Source organism: Elaeis guineensis, chromosome 4 (genome assembly GCF_000442705.2).
Source record: "Elaeis guineensis isolate ETL-2024a chromosome 4, EG11, whole genome shotgun sequence".
In the NCBI taxonomy this organism is placed as follows: domain Eukaryota; kingdom Viridiplantae; phylum Streptophyta; class Magnoliopsida; order Arecales; family Arecaceae; genus Elaeis; species Elaeis guineensis.
The window spans coordinates 9,218,408-9,242,274 of NC_025996.2; the positions used below are offsets into that span (position 1 = coordinate 9,218,408).

The 23,867-nt window shown below is 37.8% G+C and overlaps 1 protein-coding gene across 1 annotated transcript; it reads left to right on the forward strand.

Annotated features, from left to right (window-relative positions):
* Positions 1-239: 239 nt before the first annotated feature.
* Positions 240-23,553, forward strand: LOC105044022 (uncharacterized). Its single transcript, XM_010921794.4, has 11 exons — positions 240-697; positions 2,838-3,187; positions 8,943-9,020; positions 9,273-9,375; positions 9,767-9,855; positions 17,152-17,263; positions 19,626-19,679; positions 20,003-20,051; positions 21,629-21,723; positions 21,816-21,928; positions 22,815-23,553. Exons 1-11 carry the CDS (start codon positions 302-304, stop codon positions 23,146-23,148), a joined length of 1,773 nt encoding a protein of 590 aa, XP_010920096.1. The 5' UTR covers positions 240-301; the 3' UTR covers positions 23,149-23,553.
* Positions 23,554-23,867: the final 314 nt, after the last annotated feature.

Here is a 23,867-nt window from a genome sequence, read left to right on the forward strand (position 1 = left end):
ATGCTGCCAACTTATATTCGATGACTTCTTAAGTGATATTGTTTCAGTTACTTGAGTTTTTTTCTATTATATTTCGATTTATTTTCTGTGACCATGTCGGATGTCTCACGGTTCTCTCAAGACAGCATCAACAAACTCCTCCTTTCAAACGGAGGCCCGCTTCATAGTCGTTCGATCATGGCCCGGCCCGTAATCTTTGAGGCGTGATCCGCAGAAAAACCCGGCCAGCCACCGCGGCACCGCCTCGTATATCTCATATCGTTCAAAGAAACGGAAGGCGGCGTAGAGTGGGCGAGGAGAGATGGGTAGGGACCGCGGCACCAGCAGGAAGAGCCGGGACGATCGTAGCTCTTGCTCCGCGTCTTCCTCTTCCTCTTCTGACAGCGAGGGCCACGAAAGGAGGAGGAGGAGGAAACGGGAGAGGCCGAGCCGCCACAAAGATAGCAGCCGGCGTCGGAAGAGCCGGCACCGATCTGGGAAGGAGTCACGTGAGAGTTCTCGTAAGAGGAAGTCCAGGTCGGAAGATAAAGAGGAGCGGCGGAAGCGGAGGCACAAGAAGAAGTCGCGTACAACGCCGGACTCGCCCTCGCTCTGGCCCTCTTCCGGTGATGTTTCCGACCTCGAATCCTCAGAGCCGGAGGCGCTCGCCCGCCTCATTCTTCGGACATATCCCGATGTCGCCGGCGATCTCCAACAGGTGCTGCTTCTTGGCTCTATGCTTTCTTGATTACAGGCATATTTTTATTTTGACTGTTTAATTTGAGAAGGTTGATGCATGATATTGGCTAGTCTGTAATTGTTTATACTTGAGATTCTTTCGCAGTCCGTGTGTTATGTGATTTAGGGTAAATTAGCCCGCCTAATTGCTTAGGTAGTTTCACAAATTTGAGATTTTTCGACTTATTTGACAGGAATTATTATAATATTCTCAACAGGCTACCAGGTATTCTGCAAAAGGTTTTGATGCAGCACCCAACATATATATAAATAGGGAGCTAGTTTGCATTTTAATGAGGTCTGATCTTTATAACGTAGCGTTCTGAACAAATTTGGTAGACTAGAAAACAAAGTTGGGAACTTCTTGACTCCTTAACGAATAGATCTATTTATGAGAAAACTATACCAGGTAGATTCTCCAAATTACTTACATATCTGACAAATAATGTTCTAAATCGTTACCCCTTTCCAAACGGTGCTAACGTAACTAATAATGATTATAATGTGTATGGATTTAGCTGTAATTTAACTTGAATCACTTTATAATTGGCTTATCATCGTTATTCTTGGATAATTTTTCTTAATGAAGGTGACCGAGCTGTTGTTCATTCACCGCTTTCCTTCTAGCTACAGTTTTAGTTCTTCTTCAATATTCATTATAGAGTTTCTCTCCTGACAATTCTTGTTGCATTAATTCTATCGATTGGGTGGAATGGGGTGGGGGGAAGGGGTTTCATAGTCAATTTCTTAGCAAATGGCTCCACTAGTGTGAATTGATTCAATCCACATCATGTAGGTTCATACATTGTGACGAAGACCTGTATCTTACTTTCCTTTTTTATTTGAGGATAGTCCAAAACTCCTCCAATGAGTGTTTCGCTCTTTTTGCATTTTTTTGAGGATTTGGTGGTTCAGTATATGTACAAGATGTGTAGTGATGCATAATTGTCTTCAACATCAGAGGAAAAGGTTAGAACCCATTTGTTTTCATCTTTTGGGGATTTCTTGAAAAAGACAATTTTATCATATCTTTATTTAATTTGAATAGGGAATATGGAAATTGAGGAAGCTTCTCCACGATGTATCACAATTCCATTTGCTTTGTGTCCTAAGGATACTTTCTTAGTGGTTGGAGGCTGTCAGAGTGGGTTTCTAGGTGTTCCCGTTACAATGAGACCTGTCAATAGTAATTGCCCACAAATTAACAGGTGTGTGTCTATGTCTATGACTTTACATCCATATGGATTCATCTCAAGAACTTTTGGTACTTACATGATATGCCACTCTGACCATTTTCCGTCCACACCACGTCCATGTGGTAGGTGTTGCAATACCTTCACTTGTCATGGTGGTTCATGTCCACCAGAATGTGAGTAAATGGAGTACACAGAGTCCAAAAGACATGATTCAGAATTGGTACTATTAGCATATGAGTTCCATATAATGTACAAAAACTTATATGTCACGTATTATGTACCATGATTTGAGTTTGATGGTGTCTATTAGTGTGAATAGAGTTGTGTACTTTTAGTTTGCAACTTTGCATGATAAATCACTTGGGCCTGTGTTATCACATTGCACATAATAGCATAGACATCTAGGATGATCTTTGATGTTAGATTTCTATTTGCTAGGTTCAAAACGTGTCTATGCTTTATGTCACAAAAAAAAACAATTGTTACGAATCTTAGCATTGGACTTATGATTCGTGAATCCTTTGACAGGCTAGTATACCTTAATTTGCTACTGGGTGCTAAGTGTTGGCATGGTACAAAATGATGATCGGCCAGTCTTTTGTGCCAGCAAATGCCTGGAGTAGGCAAACTTTAGATTTTTAGTCTTGATCTCCAAATGCTGCATGATAATTACCATTAGATTTGTTTCATTATTGCTATAGTATGACTATCCACTTGCACAAAACATATGCATCTGATTGGCCTGTGTGGTTATGGAAGACTTGCAAGTTGTTCTTGTGCCACTATTTTCATTTGGAAGTATGTTGTATGATCCAACTATTTATGAAGTTATGAACTTTAAGTATTTTACATTTTAGTTTTCTTTCATCAGGTGTCTCTAATGTGTTATTTGTGTCTAATGTGTTATTTTTCTCATTATTTCAGCTTCTCCAAATGATAGACAATGGGCAGGGTGTTGATATTAGTGGAATTTCTAACAAGTCATTGGTGAAACTTTTGAAGAAACTTTTCTGGTCTCTAAAGCTTAAACAAAATGAGAATGGAGTATTTTTGCTGCCTCAAATGGGTCTTCCTACACTTGAGGTTGTTGGATCGCTATTAAGCTCACATCTTAAGCCTGGAGACAGTCACCATCCTAATTCCGGATCAACAGATAGACGGCAATCTTCACCATCTGCTTTAGAATGTAAGACAAGTCAAGATGATCCTGATGCTGCACAATTGGCAGAAATGCATGATAAACAACAGGAATCCCCAATTCCCTGTAGAAGAAGGTGATATCATTTTGTTTCCTCTCAACAGTCTAATTCAATAATGCATGAATTTGCATCTTTGTCAGGATAACTTTTATTCTGTTCTGCTGCATTTGTAGTTTGAACTTACTATCACTTCTGTATGTGTACATAGTGAAGTCCAATTTTAACTGTGGTGCTCCTATTCTGTGAACACTATGGTATGTTACTTATTTTCTGATCTCTCTCTCTAATTAAACCAGTATTCTCTTTTATGCATGTTTGTGCAATTATACTATAGTGCTATTAAATAAGGTAAGTAGATTGGTTTAAGCTAATGTTGTCAATATTATGATATTACTCAAGGTTTGCTGTGCCTGTACCAGTGGCTGTTCTGGCTGGCCGGTGGTACGATATGATATGGTCCTGTAATATATTGGACCAGCGTGAACCGACAAAGGCAAAGGAAGCGAACCGGGAGAAGAAAAGAGAGAAAGAGAGAGAAATAAAAAGAGAGGGAGGAAGAAAGAAAAGGAGGGAGGGGAAGGAGTCGGAGGGGCCGCCGTGGCTGTCGGACGGCGCAGTCCACGCGCATGGCACCGCGGGCGTGAAACAGGGGTGATGCTCCTGTTTCACTGATTTTTTAAAAAAACTGAAACTTAAGTGAAGCAGGCAAAAAACTCTATTTGCTAGTTTCACTGTTTTTACCTTTTTTAAAAAAAAATTCAAAAAAATGAAGTTGGTAATCATCTGATTGCCGACTTCACTGATTTTAATTTTTTTTAAAAAAAATCTCTTAAACAGTGAAACTGGCAAATGGTTTGCCGGTTCACTGTTCATTCCCATTTTAAAAAAAAGGACCGATGCATAAATAGGGACGGCAACCCCTGTTCCGCGGCCGCGACGCCGCCCGCGCCGCTTCCGCCGCTTGGTGGCCACCCAGAGATCTCCGACGGCCTTTCTGCCGTCCCGTTCTCCCATCTCCAGTGGTCTCTCCTCCTCTCTCTCTCTCTTTCTCGCTCGTTGCGGCAGTCCCATCAGGTGAATCAAGCTACGGTGGCTTCCGCCACCCTCTGGCAGCCGCAGAGGGCCATCATCGGCTTCCGACGGTGTCCTCCTCTCTCTCTCTCTGCCTTTGTTTTCCTCTCTTTCTTTTCCGGCACCAGCGTGTGCTATTTTCTCCGTCGGAATCATTCCGGTTTCCCACTGATATGGTTCGGTACGCCCCGAATTGGCCAGTTCGGAACGTTTCCGAAAACCATGATATTACTAGTCGGTCTGCTTACAAGCCATGAGTACTGCTTTACTATGCTGAGACCATCACTTAAGTAATATAGTTCTTTTGTTAAAAACTAATCAATACTACATGCTTTTTTCTTTTAAACAAAAAGTCTGCACATGCACACTTCGAGCAAATCATACAAGTAATCATCATATTTTATTGTGCTTTCAATATTCTATTCTTGTTAATGAATCTTTTTCTAATTGATCTCTAGTAAATATTGCTTTTTAGTTTTCCAAACTGTAAGTTTGAATTATAAATGTGAGCGATATATAGAGTATCCCAATATTATGTTAGTTTGCATTTGACTGCTTGCTAGTTATGTTAAGCACTGTAACAACTTATGATGCACATATTTCAATTTTTCAGCCGAGAAGAGACCATGTGTTATATATTTGGATAAAATGCCATGGTATTGGAATGTAGGTTTTAATCATACATATATTATTCCTTTGCCATTCTAAACAAAATTTTGAAGCATTTTTAGTCATTTAATAAGCAATGTGATGGATTTTAGACTATCTAACAAGAAGAAGATTCTCTGCATTTTATTTTATTTTTATTTATTTTTTTTGGGTGGTGGTTTGTTGCGGGGGGGGGGCAGCCAATTAAATCTTCTTTTGAGGCATATACACGTTTCTTGAGTTGATGGTCATGCAGATTGTAGAAGAGGAATCATGTTGCTTATTCACTTCAAAATAGACTTAGTTTTGCTGGGGATTCTGTTCTCGTGAGAAGCTTCTTGGAAAGTGCAGTTTCGCTTAAATACCTGTTACTGTTTCTTTCACCTATATCTTAATGATCTTCAACTGATCTTTCTATCCTGGGTTTACCTGGTTATAGGTACACTGATTGATGTGTAGATGAACAGAAATGAAGAGCATGATAAATGGCATGGAAAACATGCCCATCAAATGTGACAGAGAATTAATATCTAATTCATTAAGACAATGTATAGAACGCATTGTGGGTCAAAATAGATTAGATGCATGGGAATATTTTTAGTGTAATCAGAGAATGCTGAAGGAAATGGGAATCAGGAAACATTATCTGGAGTTGTTTTCAGATGCTCGTATGTCGTGGAGAAATATTAGGAAATTTGAGTCACCATGGTTGTAGGTATTCATGGTTATTGAGTTGTTTATTCTCCAAACTTCTGTATATGACAGATTTAGGGAAAATATATCGGGACAACTATCAGATCTGCATACTTATGTGGTTTTAAAAATAACACTTCATAAACTGTATAATGTTTTGAGGCTACAAAGAGTGTATTTGAGAAAGACTTGAGTCCACCAATAGTAAAATTAAGTACTGGACTGTTGATTGAAATGGTTTTCATAAAGACTGAAAATTGTAGCTGTAAGGACCTAGATTTGTTTGCATGTGCGAATAAAGGGGACCATAAAAAAAAACAACTTAGAGGGAAGTTACGATAATGAATTTTGCTGAGATGGCAAGGATATGACCCTTTTTGAAATTCTGCTTGATATTAGTAGCTTGTTGGGGGCCTTGTTTATCTGATTATTTCTTGCCTTAACATTGAGTTTTTTTTATATGTAGTTAATTAGCTTGTTGCTTTTGGTTCGCACCTATTCTGATTCTGATTAGGCTATTGATGTGACTGAATATCATTCTGTGATTGGATCTTTATCTTACTTGGAGACTTTTTTTCTTAGAAAGAAAAAATTAGGACTTTATTTCTTGCTGAATTGTCAAACTCAAATGCCACACTGGTCAATGACCCTATATATCTTCAGTGCCTTCTTGTTGAAGCATTGGTTCTTCTTTATGGATTCATCTTTATTGTGCTAATTGAGTTTCTATTTTATTTGCTAGAAAATTTGTCGGTTGTTCAGTGTGCCAGCATATCAAGATTGGCTATTTTGGCACGCTATCACTATCTGCAAAGGATACATTTCTTTCCACATATTTTCCTATAAACTAACTTGCTGGGTATCTGACAAAGTTGGACACTTCATATATATGTTCTTTCTCATCAAAGGACACTTAATAATTTATGTTCTTCCTCATCCAACTCTCCATCTATGATTTATGGAGTCTAAGAGGTGTGCTAGAGTGTGTATGGATTTGTACAATGTATGTGCTCTGTTTAAACTTTTTCTTTTAATAGTTGGTGTTATGCTTAGCATCATTGGCCCTATGAAGCACGGGTACTCTTATTCCAGGCATGTACCAGCACCGGATACATTTTCAGTGCGGATATGTTTTCGGTACGTTACCGGTACTCTTATCTCTGCATTCTTGAGATTGCAAGTTTGTCCCTTGATGAACCAGATGTGGAGAAGAAGCTTTTTACTGATGAGGCAGAGAATGAAACAGCTGAAACTATTATCGCTTGATTATCAAGACTTACTATTTTGATTTCTTCTATTTATTTAGATTACTAATTTTTTTCTTTTCGTTAATTGCAAGTATTTGTTTGTTTTTTATAATGATACTTATAAATTTAGTTGAGATTTGAGAACTTAATTTTATTAATATTCGAATATTATATATACGATTAAATTTTTTCATATATTTTTATTAATATTAAAATATTATATATATTCAAATATTAATAAAAATATAAAATATTTAGCCGTATCTGTATCGTGATTTTTTCAATTTTTGCTGTATCGGCGTATCCGTACCATAAAGTATCCGTACCGCGTACCGGTATCTATGCTTCTTAGATCATTGCTAATGCTAGGCCCATGTTCCAGCGACAATGAAAACCTATCTAAGATAACTAGAGTCAGGTGGATGAAATGGAAATGTGCTTTCGAGGTGTTAATCCTTTGGCAAGTTGAGGGGGAAAAAGTAGAATGCAATCAAGGCCTCCAATATTGTTTGATTCCAGATTGTTGGAAAAGCATATAAAATGAAACTTAGCTGAAATGGAAATTCTTAAATGGATCAGTGGCAAAGATAAGAAAGCTATCATGAAGATTGAGTATTTGAGGAGGTGCGGTTTTACATCAATTTGAGCATGACACGAAGTGATGGAGAACAAACTAAGATGGGTTTGGGCATGTCCAACAGACATTGATGAAGCTTTGAGAAGGAGAGCTCCATTGTGTATTAAAAGTTTTAGAAAGAGAGTGGAGAACTTCTAAACTGGAGCTAGAACATGTTGGAATTGTGAGAGGCTATGGAAATTCTTGCAATAACATTGGAGATAGTTGTTTATACTATTGGTGAATTAGCGATATTAGGGATACGTGAAGTCAACCCTGGTTAGTTAGGGCAAGGCTTGATGGTTGCAAGGGTGTCATTTTGTTCCTCATTGATTGTATGACTCAAGGTTTTTTTGTTATCAGACTGTACTAACTGATGTAGGGTTTACTATACCATACCAGTAGGGAAATGGTACCCTGAACAACCCTGACACCGAGTATATACTGTACCAACACTTAGTGTAGGGTGTACTGATTGGGTACCAGTACAGGTTCCAAAACCAGCATGTAAAAGCTTGGCATGACTTGGGTGTATACATACACGTGTAAATAGACATGCATATGCATGTATCTATAATCTATTATATCCATGTTTTTTGTATTTATCTATTTATCCTTGTATTATCTATGTGTATACATGTACACATGCATAGCATACACATATATATGTATGCGTGCATGAGTGCATATATATATGTGTGTGTGTATCTATTTGCATGTGTGTGAGTAGAGTAACTTTAGGAAAAACCGATGGCAGTAAAGAAATTGACAGATGCAATCTTTCTTGGGTTTCAAAATTCCTATTTTATTAATTATATATTTCTTGACTGTTTCTCTTCAACTCCGCACCCTTTCCCCTCTGAGAAACATGTAATTTAAGGATTTTATATGTCTTAAAATAATTGTCGTCCTTTCGTATAAATAATTGTTTAATCCTCTTGTGTTAATTGCAGGTCATATTGCTACCGATAGTTTTTGCATGTATCCAATATAAATAACAAGTGAAGAGCAAAATTCCTGTCTCATTTTTTTTTCCTGCTAGTTCACATGCTTTAGCTGTTGTAAGTATATGTCTATATTAAATGCCAGTTTATGAAAATTGGCCAGTTTGATAAAAGAATTTGAATCGTGTCTTGTATGGAGATTTGGTGCTCTGTGCCAGTTTGAAAATCCTGCTTCACACTTCCCATAGTAGGAATTCAAAATCAAGTGGTGACACCACATGCTGTATTGTCATTCGATACATTATAGTTAAATACTAATTTTTAGGTTTCGTTTCATCCCAAAATACATTTCCTTGATCATACAGTGTAATCATAATAATCTACTAAATGTTTAGGTTCTGTTTCATCCGAAAATAGATTTTTCTTTATCTTTTGTCTTTTTTCTGTTATGGTTCACCTTACATAGTGCACCTTACATAACTTTTCTTGATGTGTTAAGATCTAGTCTTCTTTCTGGTATTAGTTTGATGACTCATTAAAATCAAATAACAATAGTCAAGATGCACAATTGCTTTCCATGTCTCAAACAATGTAATCAACTGCTGCTGCAGGTTAATTGGACCTGAAATGCCATCTCGTGAGTTGCTAGATGCGGCAGCTAAATTAACAGAGGCAGATAATTTGCTAAGGTACTTACATGTAATTGTTTCTGATATATTTCTTCTCTAATTGTAATATTTGCTCAAACCATTTTTGGCATTACATTTTAGATTGTGGGGTATCTTAGGGTCTTTCCTCTTGGCTTATTTTGATGAAAATTTTTCCATCTTCACTTTGCATTACACATTTTTGACATGTGAAAATCTTTTAACGTACTGTCTGCATGTTACCAGAGTTTTTTTTTCTATTAGAGTTTTGTTGATAAACGACGAAATTTTCAGGGAAGCTGATTTGGACGTTGACAATAATTTGCTTATAGGCCCTCCTCCACCTGCCATGGTTGCCGAAGCTGAATCTGCAAATGAAGCTGAGCGGTTTGAGGAGGTACCCGTGGCTTCTTATTTTTGTTGTTTATGAGCAGTTTCCTCTGAATTCATGGAAACACTAAAAAGTCCAGCCATACTGGTTTTCAAGAGTGTAAAACTGCCCTTGAGAGTTTTTTTTTTGGTTTGTTTGTTTAAGCAATAAAAAATGGAGTAACTAAATGCCACTAACGTGTAGGCAGGAGGTGGTTGTTTGCTGTGTACTAGATTTATTTTGATGCTTGTTATGAAATTGACATAAAACATGGACGTTTCGAATGTTGTAGTTTGTTATAGTAAATCAGTATTAATTGATGGAGGACTTATGTGCAAGTTTTTTAAATCTAAATGACATTTACATGGATATAGCATATTACTTCATATCAGTTTAACTTTGTATTGATGTTGATCAGGTGGCTCGAATTGCTGCGGCTGATGTTGATAAACCATACGATGTACTCGGAGTGAATTGGAAAACTTCATTTGAAAACATCAAGAAAAGGTAATTCTGTAATAATCTACTTCTTGCCACTCAATTTTTGTTTCGCATTGTAAGATGACCCTAGATCGAATTATAAACCTTATTTGCTGTTGCCATCGGATTTGTGATATGCTAAATTTACATGTCAGGGAAGTTGAAGTCTTAAAGGTGAAAAAGAAGAAATTTTAGGTCAACTCCGGTCGTTATAATCGATAAAAGATGCCTATCAAAAATACAGGGGAAACAGTTTTTCATGTCAACATTCTAATAAAATTGAAGCTTAATGCTGGTCCTAATAATGCATTATGAAATCCTGTACTCAAAATTGAAGAATTTCTGTGATGATGAATGATTTAACTAATCGATTTTGGTAAGCATTCTGTTGGAGATAGCACAAAGAGACATCAGAGTACAGGAAGTGGAAACTGTTGGATAGTCCCTCCTCATATGGGACTTCACTTCCTTTAAAATAAAATAAAAAAAAGAGGGGAAGAAAAGAGTCCAAGTAGGACTCTTAATTGGCCTGTTTAATGTGGACAGCATGGAGCCTTTTTTTGGTGCATGGAAACCATCGTGAAAATCAAAAAGAAAGGTTGTGCGTGAAAAAGCTCTATAAGGTACGTGGAACCTGGGTAGCATGCGGAAACACGCGGAAAGAAAAAATCCTGCATGCGCAGAAGTCTTCTTGTGCGCAGAAAAAGAGTTCGTAAAGGATTTTGGTTTTTTTGCCTATAAAAGGATTCGTGGATGTGAATTCAGTATGTGGAAAAACATAAAAATGGAGGCCGTGAGCCATCAAAAGGAGAGAGGGAGAGAGAAGAAGAGAGGCTTGGAGGGTGCTTCATTCAAGAAAAGAAGATTGGAGAATGTCAATTGGGGTTCGCTCAATCTTAGGTTAGAGTTATTCCATCGAGGAGGGTTCTTCTAGAGGTTTGTTTAATCTTTGAATTTCTTCTTTCTTGTATCAGAAGCGGTGTTCTCGACGTGGTGTCAGAAAATTTTTTTTTGTACTCTAAATTATTATTATAGTGGAAGCTCTTTCTTACTTTGATCCCTATGTGGATGTAGGCTTCGGCCAAATCATGAAAAAATTCTAGTGTTCTTGTGATTGGTGTGATTTCTCTGGGCTTTTGGTATTATTGTTAGCTTAAGTTTTTGTTTTATTTATTTATTCTTGTGGAGTACTCGAATCCTAACAAGTGGTATCTGAACAAGGTTCTACCAAATCCAGAGTACCGAAGAAAGAGTTGAGACGCTAACAGATGGAGGATCAATATTCGACGGGCACTATAATCAAGCTGATGTCAACCAACTATTCGATTTGGAAGCCTCGCATGGAGAACCTCTTTTACTATAAAGATCTTCACGATCCAATCGAGGGAGTTATTGCTCAGCCCGATAAGATGTCAGATAGAGAATGGGAGAAGCCGAATCGCAAAACCATTGGGCTCATCCAGCAGTGGATTGATGATAACGTCTTCCATCATGCTTCAATGGAGGTTAATGCCCATAATCTTTGGTTGAAACTGAAAAGCCTGTACGGGAGAAAAATGGTGCAGAATAAGGTATTCTTAATTCGCAAACTGATGAACATGAAATATAAGGATGGGACTTCCATGGTGGAGCATCTAAGAAACTTCTAGAATGTGATGAATCAGCTCGTTGCGATGAAGATGGTGTTAGATGAGGAGCTCCAGGCCCTACTATTGTTGAGTTTTTTGTCTGACAGTTGGGAGACTTTAGTGGTGTCTCTAAGCAACTCTTCATTGGAGGGTTCGATAGCCTTGGCGAAGGTGAAAAATTGTATGCTTAAAGAGGAAGCCAGAAGGAAGGAGCAAGGGATCTTGAGCCACAATTAGACTCTCGTCACGGAAAGAAAAGGAAGAAGCAAGTACAGGGACTCAATTTAACTCAAACGATGGCTGCGCTAAATCATGGGAGAGATTTAAGTCCCAAAGTGGCAAATGTTACAACTGCGGCAAACGGGGCTACTTCAAGAAAGACTGTCGATTACTGAAGAAGGAGAAGCCGAAAAATTAATCAGATGGTGACTCCAGCTCGGATAATGAGACGACAATAGTAGGTTCAGATGGAGAGGTGATCGTTGTTTATGGCACAACAGATGATGGTCTTGCAGGTACTATTGTTCAAGATTCTACCTGGGTGATTGATTCCACTGCTTTGTATCATGCTATAGCGAGGCGGAAATTATTCTTGTCTTATCATTTTGGTGATTTTGGGACGATATAGATGGGGAACGATAAAGAATAAAAAATTTTTGGCGTCAGAGATATTGTGCTGACCATGAGCTTGGGATACAGATTAGTGTTCAAGAATGTTCGACATATATCAGATATCCATCTGAATCTGTTGTCGACAGGGGTATTAGATGAGGAGGGCTACTACAGTGTGTTTGGAGACGGCAAGTAGAAGCTAATCAAGAAATCACTAGTAGCAGCTAGAGGTATCAAGCAAGACTCTCTTTACTTCATGCAAGTCAAGCTCGGTAAGGGAGAGGTGAACACAGTGAAAGAACTTTCTACCTCAGAATTGTGGCATTGGCGACTGGGACATGTAAGTCAAAAGAAGATGTCAATTTTGATCAAGAAGAATGCTCTTTCTATTGATGGTTGTGGATTGAAGACATGCGAAAGCTACTTGATGGGTAAGCAAATTCGAGTTTCTTTTCAGAATTTTTTCTCTAAAAGAAGAACTGATGAATTAGATTTTGTTTACCATGATGTTTGTTCTATAAGTGATAAAACTCTTGATGGATACTCTTACTTCATGACTTTTATTTTTTCACTTATGAAAAGTTTGGATATATACTTTAGAAACGAAGGATCAGGTGCTCGATATATTCAAGCAATTTCATGTCTCTGTTGAAAGAGAGACTGGGTGAAAGTTGAAGTGCATATTGGTGGACAACGGAGGTGAATATAGGGATCTTTTTGAAAAATACCGTCAACAGAATGATATCAGATTGGAGAAGATGGTGCCTAAGACACCGCAGCAGAATGATGTTGCTAAAAGGATGAACAGAACGATCTGCGAGAGGATCAGGAGCATGCTCTCTCATGCTAAACTGTCGAAGATATTTTGGAGAGAGGCATTGATGACTGTAGTCTACGTCATTAATGTTTCTCCTTTCTATGCTCTTGAGGATGATACACCACTGAGAGTATGGTTAGGGAAAGATGTTTCTTATGGTTGGGAAAAATTTTTGGATGCAGGATATTCGTGCATATTCCTAGAGATGAGAGATTCAAACTAGATGCCAAGGCGAAGTAGTGCATATTCTCGGGCTACGGTGAGGATGGGGAGTTTGGCTATCGATCGTGGGATACTGTGGAGCGAAAGATTGTGCGCAACCGTGATGTTTTCTTGGAGGACCAGACAATCGATAAGGTTGCAAATGTGTCGGGTTGACCCACGACCCAATCCGACCCGACCCATGGAGCCTCGATCCGAATCGTTTAAAAGAAGATGCAAATCCGGATCGAGTTCTAAAATTGGATCCATTCTATTTTTCGGATCGGATCTAAATTTATTGAATTTTGATCCAATCCAACCCGATCCACTTGAATTTTTGGATTTATATGAATCTTATACTTAATGACCCGATTTGATCCGAACCTATTATATGACTAAATCTATTATATACTAGCATGGGCTAGGTACAAATTACAGTGGACTGTCCACCTACATAACATTATCTTTTTTTTTTCCACCCCCACAATTGAGTGGTACCTATTGGTTTAAGCTAATGGAGTCTCCAACAAACATTATCTTCTTCTCTTTCCAACTCTATAAGAAATCTTTCGTATTAAATTTACACAACCTTTCCAACTCAAAAAATTTAGAGGATTCGTAGGAAATAGATATTTTACTTCTAGTTGTATCCCACGACTGACATTCATATGTATATAAGATACATTTGGGCAGTTTTCTGGGATGTAATTGTCACATATTGATGATCACTCCAAAAATCATTGTGTCACGAGTGTCATTGGATGGTAAATTTGTAAGATCAACTTCAACTTCAATCATAGGAATCGATTAAATAGCTATAGCTAATGTCTATTGGTTAATTCGACCAATGATCCAACTCAGATCCAATCCGGATCCGAACCAGATCCATATTTCATGGATTAGGGCTGGATTATATATGGATCCGATCCAATCTGAATGATCCGTTGGGTTAAAATATTTGATCATGGATTCGATCCGATCCGGCTCGATCTTCTATTGGGTTGGGTCCGGATCCAATATCAAGAACTGATCAAAGAACCGGATTGGATCAGGGTCACTCATGATCCAATTCGACCCGACCCAACCCATTGCACCCCTAACAATCGATGACTTTGAGAAGCCTAACAAGTCAAAGTCGACCTCGAGCAATTTTGTAGACTTGTGCCTAGATACTTTCCCGAGGAGTCTTACTGATGGGGGAGCAACTGTAGATGATAGTACACATGACAGTCACGAGGTTGAGGAGAGTGTAGTGTTCAGATTGAACTGCATATTGAACCATCTGTATAAGAGGTTCGGAGATCCATAAGAGAGTGGAGGCCATCCGTGAGATATCCACCGCAGGATGACGTGCTATTGACAAATGTGGGGAAGCTTGAGTCCTATTTCGAAGCCATGGAGCACTAGTATAGTAAGGAGTGGTTGAAGGCAATGAAAGTGTAAGGGCACTGTAGACTTGATGGAATCTCCCATATGAGTCGGGAGGGGGAGATTTGGATGGTCCCTCCTCATATGGGACTTCACTTCCTTTAAAATTTAAAAAAAGGGGAAGAAAAGAGTCCAAATAGGACTCTTAATTGGCCTGTTTAATGTGGACAGTATGGAGCTTTTTTGGTGCACGAAAACCATCGTGAAAACCAAAAAGAAAAATTGTGCGTTGAAAAGCTATGTGAGGTACATGAAACCTGGGTAGTGTGTGGAAACGCTCGGAGCGAAAATCCTACGTGCGTGGAAGTCTTCTTGTGCGCATAAAAAGACCGCATAAAGGATTCTAGTTTTTTGCCAATAAAAGGGTCTATGGATGTGAACTCAGTACGTGGAAAAACACAAAAATGGAAGCTGTAAGGAGGCCGTGAGCCACCAAAAGGAGAGAGAGAGAGAAGAATAGAGGCTTGGAGGATGCTTTGTTCAAAAAAAGAAGATTGGAGAACGTCGATTGGAGGAGTTCACTCAATCTTGGGTTAGAGTTATTCCATCGAGGAGGGTTCTTCCAGAGATTTGTTCAATCTTTGAATTTCTTCTTTTTTGTATCAGAAGCGGTGTTCCTGATGTGGTGTCAGGGAAGTTTTTTTGTACTCTAAACTATTATTATAATGGAAGCTCGTTCTTATTCTGATCCCTGTATGGATGCAGGCTTCGACCGAATCACAGAAAAATTCTAGTGTTCTTATGATTGGTGTGATTTCTCTGGGCTTTTGGTATCATTGTTAGCATAGATTTTTGTTCCATCTATTTATTCTTGTGGAGTACTCGAATCCCAACAGAAACATCAAAACATTGGGCATATAGACTTTGAAAAGAAGGGTTAGTCATCATGTAGAACACTGCAAGCTTTGTCTCTATCTTGCATAACAGAAAGATAAAAGTTTGCGACGTTGCAATGTCCCTCACCCCTCCCAACGCACCCACCCAAAAGTCACCCAACTCACCTGGGAGTAAGGGTGGCCATAGGTTGGGGTTGGAGCTGGATCAAACTCATCTTAGGTCAAGAAACCCTCTACCCATACCCAACCCATTTTTTTCTTTTTGTGGATGTATGTGTGTGTGGGGCCAAACCTAAGGAATTTAGGGTTGAAATCCAAATAAAGAAAGCAAGGTTAGAAAAAAAAAATGAAGGAAAAAGTGATAGATCCTTTAAACAAACTGTTCCATCCACTTCTATTTTTTTAAATTTCTGACAACCATTAATGATACAACCTTCAATGATACAACCTTCATAATCATCCAATTCAATCATAGTTCATCGGGCAACTACCACTATTTTAGAGGTTTTTGGAGATGAATTATAAAGGTTTGTTCAATCTGTGGTGGCCTATTGGGTTGAAAGGGCAAAACTGTCATTTACAATCAGGTTGGTCTTGGCTAAAACGTACCCAACCAATTACAAAATCCCTCACCAAAACCTATTTATTTCGGATGGATTCAGCTGTATTTGGTGGGTCTAGGTCAAAAATTGCCCCGCCCCTATGTTAGTGCTCATAATATTTGATGAAAAAACATGCCATAACATATGGTTGATTAAGTAGTGTATGATATCCTAAAGATTAGGGGTCATGTACAAGCAATGGTAGGGCTTATAGATTTAGGAAATGTTGCAAGTCTTTTGTCCAAAAAATCTTTTTCCTAATGGATCCTGATAGAACTAGTGATCTTGGTTAAACAGGGCCAAAGCAAGGTTTTCTAGAGCTTCTTCTGGAAGTATGGTCAGTATTAGATGGAACTAGGGTCCATAGAGAATCTTGAGGCATTGAGGCCTGGTTGTAATAGGATTTGGATTAATCGGGTTATCAGGAAAAGGAAACTGTTGTAACTAGGAAGAAAAAAGAGGGGAGGAAGAAAAATGAAAGAAGAAAGGGAAAGGGTATGCAATAAAGATTAAAGGGAGAAAAGGTTGGCCTAGCCTGGCCCTTCTAATACTATCTTGAGTCAAAAATCAAGAACACAGAGAGTGTCCAGATAATAGCTGGTTATATAATATCTCTCTAGGTGTTCTCCAACCTTCCTATTTGAGTCATCAAAAAAGAAATAAACTTCTTATTTCTCTTTGCACCTACCATTTCTTTTCACTTTTCACCCCTTCATTCATGATGTAAAACCGAATAATAACTAATTTAGAAAACCCACCAATTTTTAGGAAATCCCCATACTTTTTTGCAAAAGAACCTTCCTGTTCTTTATTGATAAATTAACAATACACACTGAGTAATGATTGGCCTGTAGCAGAAACAAAATCTGCATAGCGCCCCTTTTGCTGATTGAACTGGTTACAACAGCTTCGCTTTCCTCTTTCTTTCTTCTAATTAGCCTCAACAAGTGCAAAAACCTTCTTTCTAACAACAGTTTGTCATGAAATAAGAGTCACTGATGGGTTTGAATAACAAATTTTGTATGCATGCTTGGGTTTTAGTAAAGGTGAATGATGGGTCTCTTAATTTATATGTTGTTTTGCCTTCTAGTAATAAATATTTTATTTTCTTGAAATTGTTCAATTTAAAGATGGTCAGTTTGAACTGTTGTGGATATAATTATTTCTTTTTGAGGTTTCATATGGATCTGTTTTCATAGGTACTGGAAGCTATCTCTAATGGTGCATCCAGACAAATGCTCCCATCCACAGGCACACCAAGCATTCGTGATATTGAACCAAGCTTTCAAAGATTTACAAGATCCGGATAAGGTTTGGCTTGTTACGCTAGACTACATAGTTATGCAAAGAGCTAGTATATGCTTTTGACTCCTTTCAGTTTTGAAATTTTGTTTAGAAAGGCCGCTGTTCCAACTTTATCATTTAGTGCAAATGAGCTCTTAAGTGATTTTTTTGTTAGAGACCTAAAACATAATAAAGTGTTATAGTTTTGTATTTGAGATAGCAGATTAGTTTATCATAAAGGTGGAAAAATAAAAGATGCTTCTTTAAAAACAAAATTTGAGAATGTATATATCATTTTATCATGGCAGCTGTCCTAGAGCTTCTCACATCATAGTATGCAAATTGTCAAGATATACACATCTGGACAGGCCCTGACCTTTCTGACATTAAAAACCAATATTCAGTCAAGTTAGTGCCTGAGTGTAGCTTGACTTAGGATGCTTGAAGTGATTGAACTAATCTGCTAGGAGAAGGGAATAGCCTGAATAAGTACAGTAGACTAGTAATAGGTCATAATTCTGATATTGCATCATGGAACATTATATGGACTAGATGGTGCATATTTTGCAAAAATACAGCTATATATACTGGATTGTAAACTGAGTGTGTACGTAGTAGGTATTAGAAGGATAGTGTTCACAAGCTGAGGCAATTATGCATGCGGTCAGAATTGTTTGATGAAGTGGTAGTCACTGCCAATATACTTTCGGTCCAATTGTAGGTCGATTATTAGGTTTCTGATTAGCACCCCATTACTCCAATAGGAAGGAGTGGAGAGTAGGTAATCTTGATAGATAACTTGGGTAATGACGGCAATGAGCCTTGTGTAACACAAAAGCTCCACCTTGCGGTTAGAAACACTTTCTTCTTATTCTTTTAGGATAGGAAAATATCCACCAGCACAACATAAATTGGGTAAACCGGCCTATGCAGGCATTAGAAGGCTGAGACTGACTGGATGGTGGACATGAGAGAGCCAGTGACGGGCCCTTAACAGGAAATGTGAAAGAATGGTGATAAAGAATGTGTACAATGCTCTACTTTGAAGGGAACAGATGAACACTGATGAATAGGCTCGCAGCATTAGTGTGCAGCTGTGGACCATCCACTGACTCTTGGTTTTTTGTAGAATCCTGCTAAGCATTTCCATTGGTAGGACAGTATTTCATACTTAGGCCCCATTATGGTTTTGGCACAGCTTGCATCTGATAGACTTGCATATATAGGTATTATTTGTTTCGATAACAATTTTGTCTATGCAAAATTTAACTTCAAGCTCCAAGAAGTAGAAAAAGATCTATGTTATTGTTCCTGAACTAACATAAGAATTTTTACTTCATAATTTAGATTGAGAGGGTGGAAGCATCATCACTTACCATGATTATGTATTTACAAAGTTTAACGTCAAACCTTATGAGTCCTGAAAAAACATCTTAAAACTATCTCTTTGTGAAGCTGAGATTAAAGACTCTTGAATGGATTTGCTTGCATGAGAGAGATGCTACTTGGATGAGGTTACTGGTCCATATCCAAGGACAAGTCTAAAGTGCTCCATCGCTATCTTGTGTGCAGCTTCTTGGTTTGCCAAAATTCGTGAGTGCAACCACTTTACAGATCTAGTTTTGGTTAGAAAACTTTTAAAATCATTAGAATCTAGTTTCTGCAAAGTTTTGTTTGTGTATATACGTAGGGTTCTGCCGCTTTCTTTTCTTTACATTTTATCATCTGTGTGTGTGTGTGTGTGTGTGTGTGTGTGCCGGTGCATGCATGCTTGTGCCTGTCTTTTAGTCTTTCTAGGAAATAGACAGTCGACCTTAAAGTTGGAGTGGTACTTCTTTTTCTTCTTGGGGGAAGTGATTCATGTTTTTTACTTGCTTATCTAGGACAAATGGGTTGTTTATTTTTATGCTTTTCCTGTGAACTACAAAAAATTCATATTGGCTTATATAATTGATTCTCTACTAATAAAATATATTAGTGAGCCCTTCTCCTTAAGTAAATCCCTTCCTTACATATTGAATTCTCCCAAAGATGATCTGAGGTTCAACAGAAGAGCTCTATCTAAATGAGTTTAGCTGCTATAACAAATTTTGAGAAAATTTCTAGCAAATTTACTTTATCAAACCCTACAACATCCTCTGTACCAAAGCTTCATATTGTTTGATTATCCTACATAAGTGTGAAATTCTTGTTGCCCTGGATGTTTTCATGCATTGAATTGTGATGCATGAACATGTCCTTGTTATCCTAATGTGTATTATCCTTAGATAGTTTGTTCAAGAAGGTTGGATCAACATGCTAGGTTGTTTTTTTTTTTTTTATGGTCATTTAGCTCTGTTTTCTGGTGGTTTAGTTTCTAGCTAATGTTCTACTGCTACCTGTTTTACAGAGAAAAACTTTGGACGAGAAAATTAAACTTAAAGAAGAACAAGAGGAGTTCAAGGTAAGATTTCTTGCATCTAGATGCCTCCTTGGTCCACGGTCACTTAAATTGCTGATTTAGTTGAAATTCTGAATAGCTCTGACTTTCCAAGTAGCCAAAGTGGAAGTTTCTTTGTTCAAGTATTTTCTTAGATTTCATTGGACACATTTAACAGAACTACCTCTGGACAATTCTGAAATCTGTTACATGGTTATGAAGTCAATTATCAAATGTAATCTGTCTGAATTGAATAAAATTTTAAATCATCCAGTATTTAAAATATCTTGTAATAAATGTCGTTATTTTTATCTTTTGCCTAACCAAATTTTTTTGTGTTAATGTAGATAGAATTGCAGGCACTTCGTGAAGCTGCACAATGGAGACGATCACAAGGTTAGCTACTGTACTTGCTAATCACAATATAGCAGCATAAATATTCTAATAGTTTCATTTAGAATTTTGTCTTTCAATGTAATTGCACTAAATATAAATGTCAATTTTTAAGATTGAACATCGGAGGGCTGATGTCTTTATCAAACAGGCAATATTAAATATGCATTAACAAGATTAAAATTTCTAAGTAAATGAAAATGTTGAGCAAGAAAGAGATGATTCAAGAGATGAGGATTGTTAAAAGCAGATTTGCAGTAGAACTTTATCAATAGGTAATAAATTGTACCGTTTGGGAAGTCTACATATCTGGGATGAGGTGGTGGGTTATCAACTATGTTGGTATGGCAATGTGCAATGAGGATGGGAGGAGGCATGTCTTGTAAGCCATCTATCTCGGGTTTATGTTGAAGTGTCAAGGAGGAAGGTCACTTTACTAACTTGGATGAGTGTCAGGATTTGTCAATATGTGCTAATTGACATGTAGCCTCGATTAGAAATTGCCTATGTAGATATACACATACTGTACCATATGACAAAATGAGAGAGGGAATATGCTGAAAAGATTCCATCTGCCAAATTTTTTTGAGAAAAATGCTATTGAATTACTTAATAAAACTTAGAAGAAGATTATCTTAAAATGGGTGTAGAAGGTATGAAGGGAACTTGGGCAATTATGATGCACATGTATTTTAGTTTTTTTAGAAAACTTTCTTCTAATCTAAGAGTCTGACTGAACTTCCACACAACCTCATTTATAAACAAACTCAACCAAAGTGGTGTGACCACCCGCTTGTACCAATAAATAAATAAATAAACAAACTCAAGCATCTGTCTGATTTAAAAAAATTTAACAATAAAGATCCATTTTAGATAATAATAAGAAACCACTTATGGGGAAACAAGACTCAAGCATTTGTGGAGATCAGAATTGTAAGGGGAGATATTTTTTATTCTTATGGTGTTGTCTTTATTTATTAATTTTTTTAATGTGCAGTGCACTTGCTAGGTTGCTACTGTATATATATTATTGAGAGAGCATCAAAGAGAGAGCACATTCTTGGGGCATTTTCATTTTGGAACATTAAGGGCCAAATACTCTCAGAAGCACTAGAGCATTCTCTCAAAGGAGAGGGGGACAGTACACCAAATGCTAAATGTTAAATTTATTGGTGGATAACTTAATCATTCATACAACCCAAATTGGAGATACACACAATTGATCATGGTCTACACTGCTAAAGAAACACCTCTGATCTATGCATCAAGTGGATGCAATAATGGACATTAGCAATTGTTGTAATGTGCGAATTGACATAATAGGGCACGATTTATATAAGATCTTCTTGTGTTTGAACTTTTAATCTGTTTCATCATAGAATATATCCTATTGATCGATATGAATAAACATGATGTTTTAGTATGCTTATTGGGTACTAGAATGCACCATCATTTGGTTCTCAAGAAAAAAATTAATTTGCTCATATGTTTCTTAGAAAAAAAAAATTGTTTGAATGGAAAAAGATAAACAGAACCTTGGGGCATCATGAACTTCTTTATGGGTTATATCACGTTGGTAGGTATATCTATCGAGGGTGATGAGGAACTTCTTGCAATCCCTAAAGAGGCTCCAAAAAGAGATGAGTGGATGACAACATTACCACCGGAAAGGAAGGTAAGCTCCTAGTCCACTGCTTGTCTTCATGTTTCTTTTCATCTCACTCAGCCACAAGAATGAATAATCTTAATTATTTCTTTCTTTTGTAGCCAGGAATGACTATGCAGTCAACATCATTTAGTAGGACAAGTAAAGAAGGACGAGGGGATACTAGCATTTGGACTGACAGCCCTCTTAACAAAGCAGAAAAAGCAAAGCAGAAGTATGAATTCACAATCTTGTACATATGTGATCAATATTTGCTATGTTTGAGCTTAATGCTAGATTGTGGTTTAGCAGCCCTTAGGACATGATATGGGACTGAAACTAATCTGCAACAATCATGATTGCTAATAAAAAAGTGCAATAGGATATGAGATCTGTAAAATATAATGCCATGTTTTTCAAAGAAAATTAATTAACCAGGTGAATACTATGAACCTACACTTTCTCAGAACTCACTTTGCGACACTTATATTCGCCCCGTCATTTTCTGCATGTCTATTTCTCCTGGTCGCCCCATGAATTACCCTGCTTTGTCCTATGTTCCACCTGCCTGTGCAAGCAGGTCCTACCTGGTATCACTTAATACATGCAACTGACAAGGTGTGACCAAGTTAGCAGACAAATGTTCTACCTTCTGCAATCAATGATGTTACTTGAGATCAACTACCATTTACTGGCTTCATACATCAGTAGACCGTAGTGGGCAATGCAACCATGCAAAATTTTTGAAATCCTCCATTTGGTGCACTTGAATGCTGGTGTAAAAAAATTTTATCCATCCAAGAGTTGGATGATTCAAGGCAAAGAATATGCGTTTGCTCAGTCTATTATCTACCATTCACCAATGTTGTTATTCGTTCTGCATGCATATCTTTTCTGGATTTAGAACTTCAAAGCAAAGAATACGCGTTTGCTCAGTCTATTATCTACCATTCACCAATGATGTTATTCATTCTGCATGCATATCTTTTCTGGATTTAGAACTTCAAAGCAAAGAATTTGCATTTTCTTAGTGTGCTATCTAGTTTTCACTAATGTTGTTATTTGTTTGCATGCGTTATCTTTTCTGGATTTAGGGTAGTAACTTTATACTTTTACTGCAGTTATTTAGAGGCTTACAACAGAACCAAAGCACTTGCTGAAGCAGATGACCAAAAGAGAGGAGCAATTTCAGATGCTGCGCTAGTTGACAGATATAACTCTTCCAAGCGCTCAAAATCTCTTGTGCAAAAGCATAGAGAAGAAAAAGGTAATCCAAGAAAGAAATCCAAACAGCCAGAGGAAGAGGAATGGGAAGGTAAACACCCTTGGAAACCCTGGGATCGTGAAAAGGATCTGGCAGCCGGACGGCAAAAGGTCAATTTTGATCCGGAGAATATGGCACAAGGATTGACTTCTCGTTTCTCCTCTGGAACTTACCAGAGGAACTTCTTGTGAGCATTCTGGGAGTGCAAAATCTCTTTATTTATTGTTCCCAGACGTCTGATGGCTACTTGAGTTGCCAGCTAACCATCTGTGGAATCCAACACGTGGAAAAGGGAGAGAAAAGGATGAGCAGATGCAGAGTCTGATTCATTGTGGAGCTTCTGTGATTTCTCTCTGTATATGAACAGATTTGTGACGCTGAACCTGTTTGTTTGCCTTTAACTGGGCAGCAAGTAAAACCAGTTGCATCTCAAGCTTTCGCATTGTTGGTTCTGCTGCCAAGTCTAGTCAGACACCTTGTAACCTGGCCTGCTCCAAGCCCGATTTACTGTAGGTTTTCCTATGGCCAGATTGACAGTTGCCAAGTTATACAATATTCCAAAATTTATCTATAAACATTTGGGGTATTTTAGAATATCCATCAGTATGCATAATCTTTGACCTGGAAAGGTTACAGCGTGGAGGATCAATTGCAGCTAAAAAGTAGCAAAGTATATAATGCTTCCATCGTGAATGCATCACACCAATAATATTTGACAGAGCTTGAGCGACTTGCATTCACACGCATTTCAGTTATGTAGGTTGCAGAGCCTATTCCTTGGTTAGGATTCGCAATTATTTTTCCTTCTTTTGTGTGTGTGTGTCCAGGGTATCGAGCAAACTCAAAATTTTCTGAGCGCCGATCCCCTGTGGTGCACGAGCGGCACAGCATCTGTGGATGCCATCTATCA